This window comes from Porcisia hertigi, chromosome 32 (assembly GCF_017918235.1).
Source record: "Porcisia hertigi strain C119 chromosome 32, whole genome shotgun sequence".
NCBI lineage: Eukaryota > Euglenozoa > Kinetoplastea > Trypanosomatida > Trypanosomatidae > Porcisia > Porcisia hertigi.
The window spans coordinates 158,192-172,763 of record NC_090591.1 but is presented as its reverse complement, the minus strand read 5'-3'; the positions used below and the strand labels follow the sequence as shown (position 1 = coordinate 172,763).

Sequence of the window (14,572 nt, the reverse complement as noted above, 5' to 3'; positions counted from 1 at the left end):
GCTTCAACAGGCCGGGGGTGGGAAGGATCTATCTTGGAAGTGGACGACCTTCCCTGATATAGGGGGACACAGGGGAGAGGGGAAAGAAGAAAATGAATACTGCGCACACGTATAAATTGTGAGTGTGCTGACCGATTGTTATAAAGTCTAAAACAAAAAAATTCTGTTGTCTGAAACTGAAAGAAACCACGCACACACATGCGCACATGTACACACGTACACCTTATTGGGCGATGGTGCGCTGTTTGTGTGCGTGTGCAGGGATGGGAGGGAAGAGGGTGGCGCTCAGAGTAATCTCTTTTCTCCTCCCCTATCCGTTGCTGGGTACCGATTTCTGCTCTTGCGTACTCCCCCCCCCCCTTCACACCGCCCCACAATCACGCCGAGGTGAGCACCCGAACATGCACACATGCGACAGTATTCAATTCCTTGGCTGGGTGAAGTCTTTTTGGTGCGCTCTCGCTCTCATCAGATCCAATTTATCCTGCCCTTGACATTTTTTTTTCTCGACACACACACACACACACAAACACACCTACGCCAGCACACACCATTAGTTTCTGCTGCGAGTGCGCCCAACAACACGCAGTCACACCGCACCAAGAGGGAATCACTAAGATAAACACTGGCGTATGGGGATCGGCACGAGATCAAACCTAGGAGGATCATCTACACAGACAAGCGCGTCATCTCCCATTCCGTTCTGCTACTTCGACGCATTCTCAGGGAGAGAGGTGCATATTAGTTCACCTCCCCTCCCCCCCTTCGCCACACATACACACGACTCCATTTTTACATACGCCCACACTTACGCCAGCTCAGGGGCATCATGAGCAACTTTCCAAAATCTGCGAACCTCGGCCCACCTGTGGCTGACGACTCGATGTCTGACGACGGCATTGATGGGAAGGGGGATGTTGCGGCGCCCCCTGCGTTCGTGCCCACCGCGGGCCGCGTGGAGGTACACCCCCTCGTGCTGCTGTCCCTAGTGGACCACTACGCTCGTATGAATACTTCTACCATCAAGAAGAAGCGTGTAGCAGGGCTGCTACTCGGGCGCTACGTCCGCGGCCGTGGGGGAGTGCAGACACTGGACATCAACAACAGCTTTGCCGTCCCATTTGATGAGGACCCGCAGGACGCTGATGTATGGTTCTTCGACACCAACTACGCCAAGGAGATGTTTTCGATGCACAAACGCGTCTTGCCGAAGGTGAAGGTTGTGGGCTGGTATTCCTCCGGTCCCACCATTCAGCCCAACGACATATTACTGCACCTCCTGGTCGCAGATCGATTTTGTCCCAATCCTGTCTACTGTGTAGTAAACACCGACCCAAACAACAAGGGTGTGCCGGTGCGGGCCTACACAACTGTCCAAGGACGTGAGGGCACACGTTCACTCGAGTTCCGTAACATCCCCACACACCTCGGTGCGGAGGAGGCGGAGGAGATTGGCATCGAGCATCTCCTGCGGGATCTGACCGACTCTACTATCACCACGCTCTCCACCCAGGTGCAGGAGCGGGAGTTGTCCTTGATTCATTTGTGCAAAGTGCTTCAGCAGATAGAGGATTATCTCAAAGATGTGGGAAACGGTCTCATGCCCATCTCCGAAGATGTATTGGAGGTGCTGCAGGAGCTCATTAGCCTGCAGCCCGAGATCTACGCTCGCCGCTCGTCGACCGAGATGATTCGGCACACGAACGATGAGGCGATCGCGACCTTCTTAGCAGCAATCGCACGCTGCATTGGCGCGCTTCACGGTGTGATAATGAATCGCCGCAAACTGGCGCGTGAGCTGCAGGAGATAAAAGATCGTCGCGCCCGCGCAGCCGAAACTCGGCTGGAGAACGAAAGGATGAAGATCGAGGAGGCGGCCAAGGAGAAGGACAAGAAGCAGGCATAGACGCGGTGCAGGCGCGGTAGTCGACCAGGTCGGGTCGAGGGAAAGTGATGCCGGTGGATTTGCATCCAGAGGGGGGGGGAGGGTAGGTGCGGCACATGAGCAAAGCTGAGAGACTATCGACTCCACGAGGGCAATCCACCTGAGTGTCTCTGGATCCCCTCGATGCCTCACACACTTTTTCTGTACAATGCGAGGTGCGTTCTGGAGGTGTTCACAGACTTTGCCGTGCGTGCTGATGTGCTCTTTTTCTTTCCTTCATCCTTTATTCGACAGCGGGAGCCGAAGGCAGGCCGGAGGTGCTGGGCGGGGATTTTGTTTGCCGTTGTTGGCCTTTCTTTCATGCGTAGTTGGACCGCGTCGCACCTTCAAGCTTCTCCCGAACCCTGTATGGGCGCGCGCGCGTGACTGACGACACACATCCAGGCGTACACTACAGGTTGGGCGTTCATGTGCGTGTTTAGATGCGCGCGCGTGCGCTCCCGCTTTTGGTCTGTTTTGCTTTGTACGTGTGTGTCTACGTAATTTTCCGTGTGCGTCACCACCCCCGTCGCTTTTCGTGTGCCCCGCGTGTGTATGTGTGTGTGTGTGTGTGGGTGTGTTATTGCCGTTTTTCTCTATTCATGTTTTCTTCCGGTATTTTTTTTCCGTTCATTTGAACGACAGGAGAGAAGTACGTCAACGGCTGTGCGTGAGCCCTGTGCTGAACGGGTTCCTGAGATTTCCTGGAAGGTTGTCAACTTGGCGTAAGCGCATGCGTCTGTGAGCAAGGGAGGTGAGCACTGAGTTCCCTTTGGGCGTTTTCACAACGGTATGCGTAAACGCTGGCCTGACGTGTACATATGTCCCCCCCCTCCCCCCCTCCCCCAAGTTACTCCTCGGACATAAGTGTCCAAAACATGGGGTACCAGGCATACAAGACAGTTACCGCGGTTTCCTATCCCCATGTACGGCTGTTGTGATGCGCTCAAAAGAAAAGGGGGGTGAGTGTATTTCCCGCAGCGACTCCTAACCCACCACAGGACGTAGAACTTTTTGCCCTTTCTCCATGGAAAAAAAGGTAATGGTCCTCATTGCTCTAGCGGCTCATTCTCTGCCTGCCAGCCTACCTCCCTCCCTCCCCGCGACTCTCCTCTCCCTATGATTCCTAGCTCAGTGTGTGTGTGTGTGTGTGTGTGTGTGAAGTTTTGCCCACTCCGCTCTGTCCGACACTGTGGCTGTTTGCTCTCGTTTTTTGTTTTTCTGCTCGTTGTTGTATCCGCGCGCCCTCCCAACCCGCACTCTGTCCAGTGAGCGTCCATCACAGGCTCAGTTTTTAGCAAATTCCTTTTTATATATATCTATAGACACCACAAGGCATAAATCGTCCTCATTTTTTTGTGCCTTCCTCCCCCCCTCCCGTCTCCCCGTTTTGCAATGCCGTCAGGGGATTTTTGCACGTGCCACCATCATCCCTCTGGCGAGAGGCGACCTGCGCCACAACCGAACAGATCACCGTGCTGCTGTGAGGAGCATTGTACGTGTGCGCATTACTACGGCAGCGGTTTCATGCCTCCGCCCCCACCTGTCTTTGAGCACAACAACAACCAACGCACGCGGCGCAGTGGTAACCCATACAGCAGTCAGTTGAAGCACGCGGATGTTACTGCTCACGCTGACCCACACGCGTCTCGGCGTTGTCCGGTGTGCATTCCTGAGCAGGCGAAGCTCCAGGACGCAGACCTTTTTGCCCTCCAGCAGCGCTGCGAGGAGGCCCGTCTCGCCGATCAGCGGCGGCGGTCTCTCCTAGCCGACTTATTCGGGCAGCGTGGCCACCGTGGTGGAGGGCGCAACTCCTACCAATCCAACACGGCTGAGATGTTGCGCCGCCAGCGCAACTCCTTCTACCAAAAAGCGGTGGATGCCGAATATTTGGCGCGCCGCCGCCTGTTGCAATCCGAGCTGGACGCTCGCCGCGACGAGTTAGCCGAGATTCAGCGCGCGCGCGAGGCGAAGCGCATGGAGGTCGCCTACAACGACGCGCGAGAGGCACGTCGAAGCAGCTCAGGCCCTCGTTTCCGCTCACTCCAGCGACCACACAGTGCTGATTTGGCAGCACGCGCTCGCTTCTCGACGCCGCCACGGGTGTTCCAAGATCAGTCGTCGTTGCTAGAAGATCACAGCAAGCGCAGTGACCTTGCTCCATCTTCAGCGACGCAGCCAGCGGCCGAGGGTCTGCCGCATGAGGAGCAGGTGGACACGAGTTCGGCGCCCCCGCCACAAATGCGACCTAGCCGAAAAACATCACCACCACAGCAGCACTGTGCCATGGTTGGGAGTCACGGGCCTGCGGCGTGGGCGACCTGCTGCGCCGACACCCCAAAAACCTCCGCGCCTGGGCAGTGGCACTGCGGGTGGATCTGGTGCCCGAATTCGGCATGTCGAGGGAGGCATTCCCCTTCGCCTCCACGTCAGCAGGCGAGGATCCGCCCTCCTTCACCGGAGTGCCACGTGCCGGCGTCGCCATGCGATACAAAACCGGCATCTGGTCAGGCTTCTCCGACGACTAGGGAAGACCTAGCGTGCGACAAGGCCAAGAGACGCATTACTGACACCGCCTCCAGGAAGACTGCCGATGAACCGGGGAAGTCATTGAGCTGCCAAGAACGCGATGCCGCTGCAGGGGATATGGCTAAGCGACAGCAGCCGAGTAGTCTTTTCTCAGCTCAGGACGCCGATACCGGTGGCGCACACCGTCAAGGGAGGAGGGGCCGAGGCGAGCGCGGACGTGGTGAGCCATCGCGGTTTCGCAGTCAAAGCGCCTCCGCAGTGCATTTAGTCGCTCCCCGCTTTGGCAGGAAAGTGTTTATCACGGATGACGTCTATTGCGCTCGCCGCTCCCGTTACATGGCCGACTGGGAGGCGTGCGGCGCGATCCAACGAATGCCCACCCCGTCGCGCAGTCCTAGCGCACCCCTTCCAGAGAAGACTCCGAAGTGGCGCACCACTGGTGTCGATGCATGCTGTGCGTAGTCTGCTGGGCCGGTATGGTGCTACGCTTGTTTTTTTCATCATTTCCCGCTCAGCGGGACTGCTTGCTTTTCTGCACCTTCTTTCTTCCCTGAGTGTGGTTACATAAGTTTCCTACTCGCTGTTTTTATGGTTGCATTCTTTGTATCTCTAGAGCTCTCCCCAGCTGTATGACCCGTCCAACGTCGTGACAACTCTGCCTTCCTGTTGCACCGCCGCTCCGATTGATCAGGGTCCCAGCCCGCAGCTCAAGGAACATATACGTACATGGGTGCGTCTGTTCTCCCGTCTACGCGCGATCGTTCGGGTGTGCCTTGTCTGCAGAGGCGCGCACGCAAAAAAAAAAAGCCCGCAAACATCATCAAAGTGTGTGTGTGTGGGTGGTGGTGGTGGTGGTGGTGGTGGGGAATGCAGCGGGCCCCTTTTCATTTTTTAATTACTTCGTATCATTTGTAGCTGTACTTTTTTTTTAGGTTTTGGTTTGTCTCGTGATGTGCACAGAAGAGGTGACCGGGGGGAGGGGGGAGGAAGAAGCCACTGGTACTCCCCTTCCTCCTCAACCTGCACACAAACACACTTCGAGAAGCGCCCATGGGGGGAGAGGGTTGGCGGGGGGAGGGGTTTAGGGCCAAGATAGACCCATGCTTTTCCCCGCCAACGTTTCTACTTCTCTTGCGTGAGAGGATAATCTCGAATTCATAATTTTGGGGCATGTGCACCTGTATACGGATGCTGAAGAGATCCACAGCGCGTCAAGTGGGTGTGCTTCTTTCTTTGTTGGTTCTGTAGATGTGAAACTGGTTTACTTGTTTGGCACTATCCGTTCCTTTTCAGATGGCGTGCAGCACCCAGCTGATCGAGCCTTTGAAGAGCCCGAGGCAGGCATATGCATCCATCACAAACACACCTACACACGCAAACCCCCTCCCTCTTTCCCCAACTCCTCTACTAGCGGTCGAGCCCCTTCCCTCTCTCGTTTACCCTCTTCTTTACCCTCCCCGTAAACCCGGATTTGCTCGGTATTGTATCCTCTGTTTGATTTTTCCTCTCGTTTTTCTTCTTGATCAGTGTTTTTCGTAGCCCCTCGATAGATGTGCTCGTGCTCCTCGCTCTGATGACATGTTTTCATGCTTGAGACCCGCACCCCCTCTTTTTCTCCTCGCTTTTCCCTCCTCTGTACGCACTAAATCACGAGATAGGGAGGGGGCTTACACGCCATTACTCGTCCGGACATGTCCTCACGCCTTTATGTCTCCTCCCTCTGTTTTCGATGTCCGTGAGCGCTCCACCGATGCGAGGGGGTAGATCAGCTTACCGGCTAGCAGCCTTACTTTTGTACAGGGAGTCCACTCCACCAAAACGAAATGCCCCACACAGGCTGGAATCGCGTGCGGTCGCGTTTGTGTCGGGTGTGCAGTCATTTGGTGCCCCCCCTCCCCCCCCTGGAGGCATTTGCTCTGTCCTTTCAGCGCGGACTGATTATGCGGCCAGATGGCGGAGTTTTTTTTCACATACTTTCTCGTCTCCTCCCCCCGATCTCTCTTTTCCGGTGTTTGCTGCTGCTGCGGCTACGTTTGTGCAAGGGTTTATCCACATACGCGTGTACACCCCTCGCCCCTCCATCCCCCTCCATCCCCCTCCATCCCCCTCCGCTCCCCCCAACACACGCACAAACTAAGTCAGCTGCTGTGTTGTATCTTGATTATCGTCCAACCTTACCAGCGCCAATTTTTCTGATTTTGGAATACAAGCAGCCTTTTCAGAGACCAATAGGCCCCTGAAGATTACGAGGAGGGTCCCCACTGGTTCCAGAAACGCTACCAAGGCTAGTCGTGCGCTCTGACCGCCTCCGCCTCCTCCTCCTCCCTCCCACTCTGCCCGATCCTGTCGTTTTCTTTTTGGAGCGGCAGCGCTTTCATTTTGCTCTTTATTTATTACCCTATGGGGCGGACTACGCATACTTTTACTTAAGCACAACACCAAACGAAAAAAAAATAAACACGCGCCACTGAGGAGGAGCAACGGCCTCCGCAACTGCACCGTCGCCTCACTTCGGCTCGGTTCACACTCCCTGGGGCAGGTTGTCTGGTGCTTTCCCTTTTTTTTTCCGTACTGAACGATCGCTGACCCTGCGCCGCCTCGCTCTCGCTGCTACTTCTCCCAGTGCTCGCTGCCTTCTCCCACAGGCAGCAGCTGTCGTCATCTCCATTACTTTCCTATCGTTTCCATCGACTACAGAAGGGCTTGATGAGCCTTCATCTGATCGACGGAGACGGTCATCTCCAGAGCGAAGGGAGACTGGCAGAGTATTTGACTACCATCGTGGATTTCAGCGCCTCGCACAGCTGCAGCTCGCCGAAAGCAGGCGACGGCGATGGAGGCAGGGCGCTTGATGCCGTCGGCATGAATTACCATGTTGTCGGCGTCTTTGGAGGACAAAGCAGCGGCAAGTCTACGTTGCTGAATCATCTCTTCGGCACCCATTTTCAAATGCTCGATGAGAAGACGCGGCGTGGCCAAACGACGAAGGGTGCTTTCATCGCCTCCGCCAACACCGCCCTGGTTGGGTTTGAAGGCGGCAGCTCCTCTTTTGGCGCAGATTGCCTCGCTCCCGACTCTCCCGACCACCGCTCTCACCTCGATGGAGCTGCTGCTTCTGCTCCTGCGTCTAAGGGCCCAACGGGCACCGAGGGTGGTGCGCGGGTCACCAAATCTCCTTTGTTAGTCCTGGACTTCGAGGGCACTGATGGACTTGAGCGGGGTGAAAATCAGAGCTTTGAACGCCAGCTCTCACTCTTCGGGTTGAGCATCGCTGACACGCTCATCATCAACATGTGGGCAGTCGACGTTGGCCGCTTCAATGCTGCTAACCTGACTCTGCTGCGCACTATTTTCGAGGTTAACCTCCAACTTTTTAGCCATGAGAACTACGAAGCGTCGGAGAAGCCGACTTTGCTTATCGTGCTGCGTGACTTCACGGAGGACGACCCAGCGCCGAGTCTCACCACTGTGCGCAAGTCTTTCGACACCATTTGGGAGAGCATCACCCGGCCATCTCAGTTTGAGGGCACCAGCATCGATTCCCTCTTTCAACTCAAGTACTACGTGATGCCTCACTACAAGCTTCAGATGAAAGAATTCATGACCTCTGTAGAGACACTTCGGCGCTGGTTCGGCGACAGTCGGTGCACCGACTACCTCTTTTCCCAACGCGCTATGTTTCGTGGCGTCCCGCTTGAGGGGCTGCCGGCGTACCTGACAAATTGCTGGGAGGCGATTCGGACTAGCAAGGACTTGGACATCCCGACGCAGCGTGAGATGCTGGCGCAGCACCGATGCAAGGAGGTGAAAGAGCAGGAGCTCAGGGTGTTCCGTGCTTTCGCTCAGCATCACGAAGACGGTTTGACGCGCGGCGAAGAGCTGTTGCACTTGTCGAAGATGCTGGACGAGGAGGTGGAGAACCGTATGATTTCCTTCCACCGGCAGACCAGGCTCTACAGCGGCGACGTGGTGATGCAGCACGCGAATGAGTTGGAGACGGGGCTGGTTGATGCCGCAATGCAGGTTTTGAACCGGTTATGCAAGAACATCGCGGCTGAGGTATTGTCCAACTGCGAGCTCCGTGTGCTGAGCAGCGTCGATGAGAGCCTTCGCCAGGTACTGAAGGCGGCACAGGCAATGCCTTTTAGTGCGGGTGAGGATCCCGGCGCCTCGGAGGCTGCGGAGGTGGATGCTGGGGGTAGAGCGGTCGCGGCACGGCAACCTGCAGCACACCTTGCTGGGTGTCAGCGTATAGATTCGCCTGGGTGCCAGAGTCTAGTTCGGGGTTTCTGGCGCACACTCAGCGCCCAGGTCAACCTGGCAGTGGAGGAATTGAGCGCAGTGCCGCCACCCGCCCACCTCTACGGCCGATATGCCGCTTTCATGGCCCAGGACCAGACGGCGCGTATCAATGTACTGAACATTGTCACAGCCACACTCTTCCAGAAAGTGAAGTCGCGCGTGGTATCGATGTCTGACAACGCGTGTGACACGATGCATAGCGGTTTTGAGCGCAGTCTCACTCACCACAGCGACGGCACTGCTCGTTTTTTCAGCACCACGAAGGGGTTGCAGAAAGCCGTGCCAGCAGCTCTGCAGGCTGGCCTGGTAGTCCTGGGGTGCGTCTTCTATTTTCGTCTGAAGCTGGTGCCGGCTGATGCCGACGACTCTGACAAGGTGTGTGCTGCAGCAGGTGCTGCTTTGCCGCAGAGTCGTTCTGCTCGCCGTGTGGCACGTGAGCGACGCCGCATCGTGTTCGATGAAAATGCCGCTGAGTCGCTCTTCTATCTGAGCTACAGCACGCTGGACACTGCCCCCACGTACCCCTATGACGTTCCTGTGAATGCTGTCGACTATAACGGTGTGGATGTCGGCGCCGCAGCGGACTGCGTGTTGCTTAGCCAACAGGGAACCGCGCGCACCTACGAGTTGTACAAACAGAAATGCGATTTCACTACACAACTGCAGCTACGCGCTGTCGAGGCCGGCAATCAGCGACTTCCCGCCTGGGTCATACCCGCCCTTTTCATATTGGGCTGGAACGAACTGCTCTACGTGCTCACGTCACCGGTTCTCCTGGCATTTCTGGTCATCATCTGCTTCGTTTTCTTCAAGCAATTTTTTCTTTCGCAGTGGCATGCCTTCGAAGAGGTATGCCCGGCTAGCGTTGTTATACCAGTGCAGACGGTAGTCCAGACGTTGCGCACACTGCTGCGTTCTTTCTCGGAGGATGAGCAGGGGGCTCGCCCGCAGCTTGCAGCCCAGGGTCTTGATGCCGCTAGCACAAAAAAGAGGGAAGTGACTCATGTCAAGGAGGCCTCACATGTAGACCCGATGCTGGGCAGTGGATCAGTGTCAACCGCCCCAGAGACGATGCGCCACCGCACGGGTCGAAAAGAAGACTGAGGGACTCGTAACGGTGGTGTCACAAAATCGGTGAAGTGGATGTCGGAAGGTGTGCGGGCCGATGAGCGTTAGGCTGTGTCTGGTCGTCGTGAGAAGTCGACTCCTGTTTCCTCTCTCTCTCTCTCCCTCTCCCTCTCCCTCTTTTCTTTTTTTTTTCAATTTGATATCGGAAAGAGTTGGCATTTGTTTTTGTTTCTGGCGCAGATGCTGTCACCTGCGTACGTGCGCGAGTGCGAGGCACGATGAATCGAGGAGCGGTAAAGGTATTGGACAGATGCAATAAGGGCTACAATTCGTGCTATCTAGATGTATTCTTGTTTTTCTCTCTCTTTCTTGGTTTGGGCTCTTCTTTCGGGATGTGCTTGCCCGTTTTTGTGTCTAGAAGCGGAGAGAGAAGGGTGTGTGTGTGTGTGTGTGTGGTGAGTCATCAAAGAAAGGTGATGCTGTTACTCCTCAGATGTGTTGTGATTTCTTTTCTTATAAGTAGAAGCGTCATCAAAACATCGCGTTCTCCCTCTCGGTTCGCTGCTTCTCCTTGTGTTGGCAGTGATTGGTACCCACTCTTCAAAGAGCTATGATGCTGATTCTGATGCAGGTGGTGGCTGTGTATATGTATGTATATGTATAAATGAACTGGTCACACTTTGCGCTTGAGGCTGGACGCATGACGTCCTCTATTCCTGGCTGCCTTCCTACGAACTCCCCTACTCCCTCCTTTTCTGCCACTGGAGCGGGCCAACTTGTGCTTTGGGCGGTGTGATGCGTTTCAGCTGCATCGTGCACACGTCATCCCCGCCTCACTATCGAGGAGAAAAAAAAAGAGTCTTGCGTCGTGTTCTTCCTATACTCCAAAAAACGCGCGTCTTCTTCTTTACCTCATATCCAACCACCGGCCTACACAAACCTCGAAAGACGCGCGCGCACACACAAATTGGGATGTCAGTCGCTCCCATGCAGAGTACCTACCCAAAGCAGCACTGCGGGTGCGACTTTTGCTGTAGTCGTCGTTCTGTCAACGCCAAGAAGCTGATGGCGAGCCAGATGGCTTTGCATCAAAGTGGTGTGATGCAGCGCAATGGTTGCAATTGCAATTGCCACAAATATGGACCAGCTGGCGTCTCGTCCTTCGACCCCGATTACCCAGAGCCGGTCAACCAGACCCTCCTCAACGCTTCCCGCGGCCGAAACGGTGTGCCGGGGGGAAACCAGTACACGATTCGGAACAGCTCTGGGTTGGCGGCGGGGCCTGGCGCTTCGCAGAATGTCGATGGGAACGGCTCGGTCAAAGAAACGGCGGAGCAGCGTCAGGCCCGTGAGGCGGCTGAACTGGATGCGCTAGAGCGCCTTCTCATGTTGGAGTACAAGGCCCGGGCGCAGGCGACGATGGAGGCGGATCGCCTCAAACGGAATGCGTCCAGCGCGACTCCGCGCTGCCCACAGCCGCTACCAGTGGGTTACATGAGCAGTTCAATGGGTGACAAGACGAGGTACCCAGACTCTGGTATGGAGAGTCGATGCGGAGCAAGTGCTGGCGAGGGGTACTTCGGTCCAGGTGCTTGCACAATCCATGATGCGTACGCGATAGCACACAGTTGCCCTGCCGAGCCGCCGGTGCAGTGCCACGCTTCCCACCGCTTGCAGGACACGATGGACAGTGTGCGTAAGGTGACCGCTGATCCGATCAACAACGCCAACCGTCACGCATTACAGAGGCTGCTGCATGAGAATGGCATGGCTGCGGCGCCGATGGGCGAGAGCGGCACTGCCAACAGTAAGGCTGTCAGTGGGACTGAGCAGAACGTGTTTGGCTCGACCCTGGCAGAGATCCGCTCAAACTACGCGCATCCCCGTGGCGCCGGTGTTGTGTGGGTGCCAAAGGTGCAGTCTTCCATGAAAGACTCGAATGTCCTAAGAGTAGAAGGCGGCGCTACTGCTGGTGCTGGTAACTCGAAGTCTCTGCCGACGCTCTCGCCGGGCGCCGCCGCTGCTGTGGCCACCACTGAAAATCAGGTGACCTACGCGGTGTAATGCGGACTCCCAGCGTGTGGCTGAGGCATAATCAGCGCTGCTCGTGTGATGACGTGCGTATGTTTTTCTCCCGCTCCTCTCTTTCCTTGTACCAGACGTTGCGTCTTCCTCCCAACCTGTACGTGTTGGACACGGACCAGGAAAGGCACACGCACTCACATTGCCCTTCTGGTTTTTGTTCTCTCTCATATATACATATATATGTAGGCTTTTAGGTTTTTTTCCTCGAGTTGTTTCACCGTCCGTCAATAAAGCTCACGTAGAAACGAGGCACCTAAGCACACTCGATTTTGTCTGGCCACCCCCACTCTTTTCCTCTCCCCCTCCTGTGTGAGTGTGCGTGTGGTGAAACCGTTTTTTTTTTGCCCCTTCTTGAAAAAAAAAGGTCTTCGGGCTTTTTCTTTTTTTTTTCATGTACCATAGTGGATTTCATCGCATGTTTATTTTATTCATGAGTTTCCTGTTTTTTTTTCCACCTCTCCACTCCTCCCCATATTCCCCCTTCTTCGCCTTGATGTACTTGCCTAAGTGGAGGTTTTCGCTCCTGTGTTTCGATGCACCAAAAAACACCTGATGCTCTTTTCTTTTTCGCCTCCCGCTAAACCGTGTCCCGCCCAGCCTGTAGGGCGGCGCTGCGGCAAGTGTTACCGTGCAGGGTGCGCGTATCACTTTGTATCAATCGGCTACGCTGCCGCAGCGCAGTCAGCGCAGTGACCTTGACGCGTCTGTCGCCGAGTTCCTGAACGAAGTCGTCTGCCTATTTCAATAGGGTATTTGCTCGACGTTTCGCACTTTCATGTCGATTCCATGCCTCCTCTCTCCCATTTTGACTCTATGCCCCTCCCCCCCTCTCTCCCATGTCGTATTGCTGCCACCCTCATTGTGGGCTTTCCCACGTGCGCACGCACACGCGCAGTTGTTCCCACTGGCTGCCCTACCCACAAAAATACCTCCGCTGTCCCTCCTGAGCCCCCCCCTCCTCCCTCCTCCCCCCTCCCCCTCTTCCACTCACCAAAAAGGCCCCCTTGGTATCACACTGGTGTTTCAATCGCTGTCAATACACTCGTTTATTTGACCCCTCCCACTTTTCCAGCTCTTTTTTTTTCGCGTTGCGCTGTTTTCACTTCACCGAGGCTGGAGGAAAAGAAAGAACAATGATCCGCGACCAGTGCCACGCTTACTGCAAGTGCTCCTACTGCGCGCAGCAGCCACAGGAGAAGTCTTCTAATGCCGGTGCTTCGATGCGGGCTGCCATGGAGGCGTTAGACCGCCCTGGGATGTCAAGGGATGAGTTGTACATGAAGAGTCTCCACCAAAGTCTTCGCGCCAAGGCATTCTTGGACAGCTCCAAGAACGCCAGTAAATTCATCCCGGACGAGCAGCTCCTCAGCAGCACAAAGCGCCGAGAGGCGAAGGAACTAGCGCTGGCGGCGGAGCTAGTTCCTGTGCGTCGCCGTGACCGCCTCCAGGAGCTGGTATTGCTGGAGCACAAGAACCGTCTGCGCGAAGAGGCGGCTCTGCGCGCGCAGCGGCGGGCACTTGGTCTGCCTGACGAGGAGGAAGAAGCAGTCTCGGCAGAGAAAGCTGAGTCTTCAGCAGCGACGAGGCCGTCGTCGCAGGCCTCGCTGCAGCAGTCCAGCGGAAGTGGCGCCGCCACGCCAGCTTCTCGTTGCTCTGCTGAGCACGACCTTCATGTGATGCTGAAGGGCATCAAGAATATCGTGGACGAGGACCCTGCCGTTCCCTCAGAGCCCCTGTATCGTGGGCAGGTGCAGAAGCTGCGCCAGCTGATGCACACGCAAAGGAAGAAGACGCGGGAGATGGTGGACAGCTGCGAGAACGCGCCGCACGCTTGCGGCCATTGTCTGGACGTGCAGGTGCAGGCACGCCACCTCAGCGCGGCTCCTGAAGGCTCTGTGGCGTTCGGCCTGACCGGAAAGGTGATCAACCCAGAGGAAGGTATCAAATTTGGTACCGATGCGCCGCGCGACCTCAATGGGACATTCAACTCCGCAGTCGATCTCGCCCGTGTCTCTGGGAAGAAGAGCCGCCTGACCAGCTACAAAGCCGGTCCAAGCGGGACTGGCGTGGTGTTTCTGCCGGTGTTGCCACAGAACGCGGGGAGCCGATACGCCCCGGGCGGCCAGTCCGCGCGTTTTCGCGCCAGCTTCAATAACAACATTGGCAGCGGAGAGCCAGTGGAGGACGAACTGCAGTTTCCTGGCAGCACTTACAACGTCTACGATCTCGGGCTCTCAAAAGAGGCGACGCCGCAGGCGATGGTAAAGGCTGGGGGTGCAGAGCGCACCGGCAGGGTCGACTCGGCAGCCTCCAACTCGAGTTTGCAGAACGGGAACAAGGAGCCAAAGGCGGATGCGCTGATCACTGCACCTGCTGCGGCGGAGCAGCCAACCTACAGCACATCGGTGGCGATGTGGAGGACCACAAACCAGGAGCGAGAGATGGATATGGAGCGCTTCATGGAGTTCCAGAAAAAGATGAAGGCGAACAGTAAGCGAGTTTACGCAGAGACTGCCAGTCGCTTAGCCAAGCCAGCCGCTGCGTAAGGGGGAGGAGGTAATGGTGGTGGTGGTGGTGATGCTAGTGGTGGCACCCGTCGCTGCCTTCAGTCTTTTGTTTTACACTAGACGTGCTCGGTGCACCTCAGCTGCGGCTGAGAAGACC

General features: G+C 56.2%; 4 protein-coding genes across 4 annotated transcripts; all 4 read left to right on the top strand.

The window, feature by feature from the left end:
- Positions 1-829: 829 nt before the first annotated feature.
- On the top strand, positions 830-1,906 carry JKF63_02396 (uncharacterized protein; the record flags this gene model as incomplete). The annotated part of the gene is made up of 1 exon (XM_067898423.1): positions 830-1,906. The coding sequence occupies one exon, from the start codon at positions 830-832 to the stop codon at positions 1,904-1,906; it is 1,077 nt and encodes a 358-aa protein (XP_067754580.1).
- A 1,413-nt stretch (positions 1,907-3,319) lies between these two features.
- JKF63_02395 (uncharacterized protein) lies at positions 3,320-4,915 on the top strand (the record flags this gene model as incomplete). The annotated part of the gene is made up of 1 exon (XM_067898422.1): positions 3,320-4,915. The coding sequence occupies one exon, from the start codon at positions 3,320-3,322 to the stop codon at positions 4,913-4,915; it is 1,596 nt and encodes a 531-aa protein (XP_067754579.1).
- Positions 4,916-10,795: 5,880 nt separating this feature from the next.
- Positions 10,796-11,887, top strand: JKF63_02393 (uncharacterized protein; the record flags this gene model as incomplete). The annotated part of the gene is made up of 1 exon (XM_067898421.1): positions 10,796-11,887. The coding sequence occupies one exon, from the start codon at positions 10,796-10,798 to the stop codon at positions 11,885-11,887; it is 1,092 nt and encodes a 363-aa protein (XP_067754578.1).
- Positions 11,888-13,041: 1,154 nt separating this feature from the next.
- Positions 13,042-14,454, top strand: JKF63_02392 (uncharacterized protein; the record flags this gene model as incomplete). Its single annotated transcript, XM_067898420.1, has 1 exon — positions 13,042-14,454. One exon carries the CDS (start codon positions 13,042-13,044, stop codon positions 14,452-14,454), a length of 1,413 nt encoding a protein of 470 aa, XP_067754577.1.
- Between the last annotated feature and the right edge of the window lie 118 nt (positions 14,455-14,572).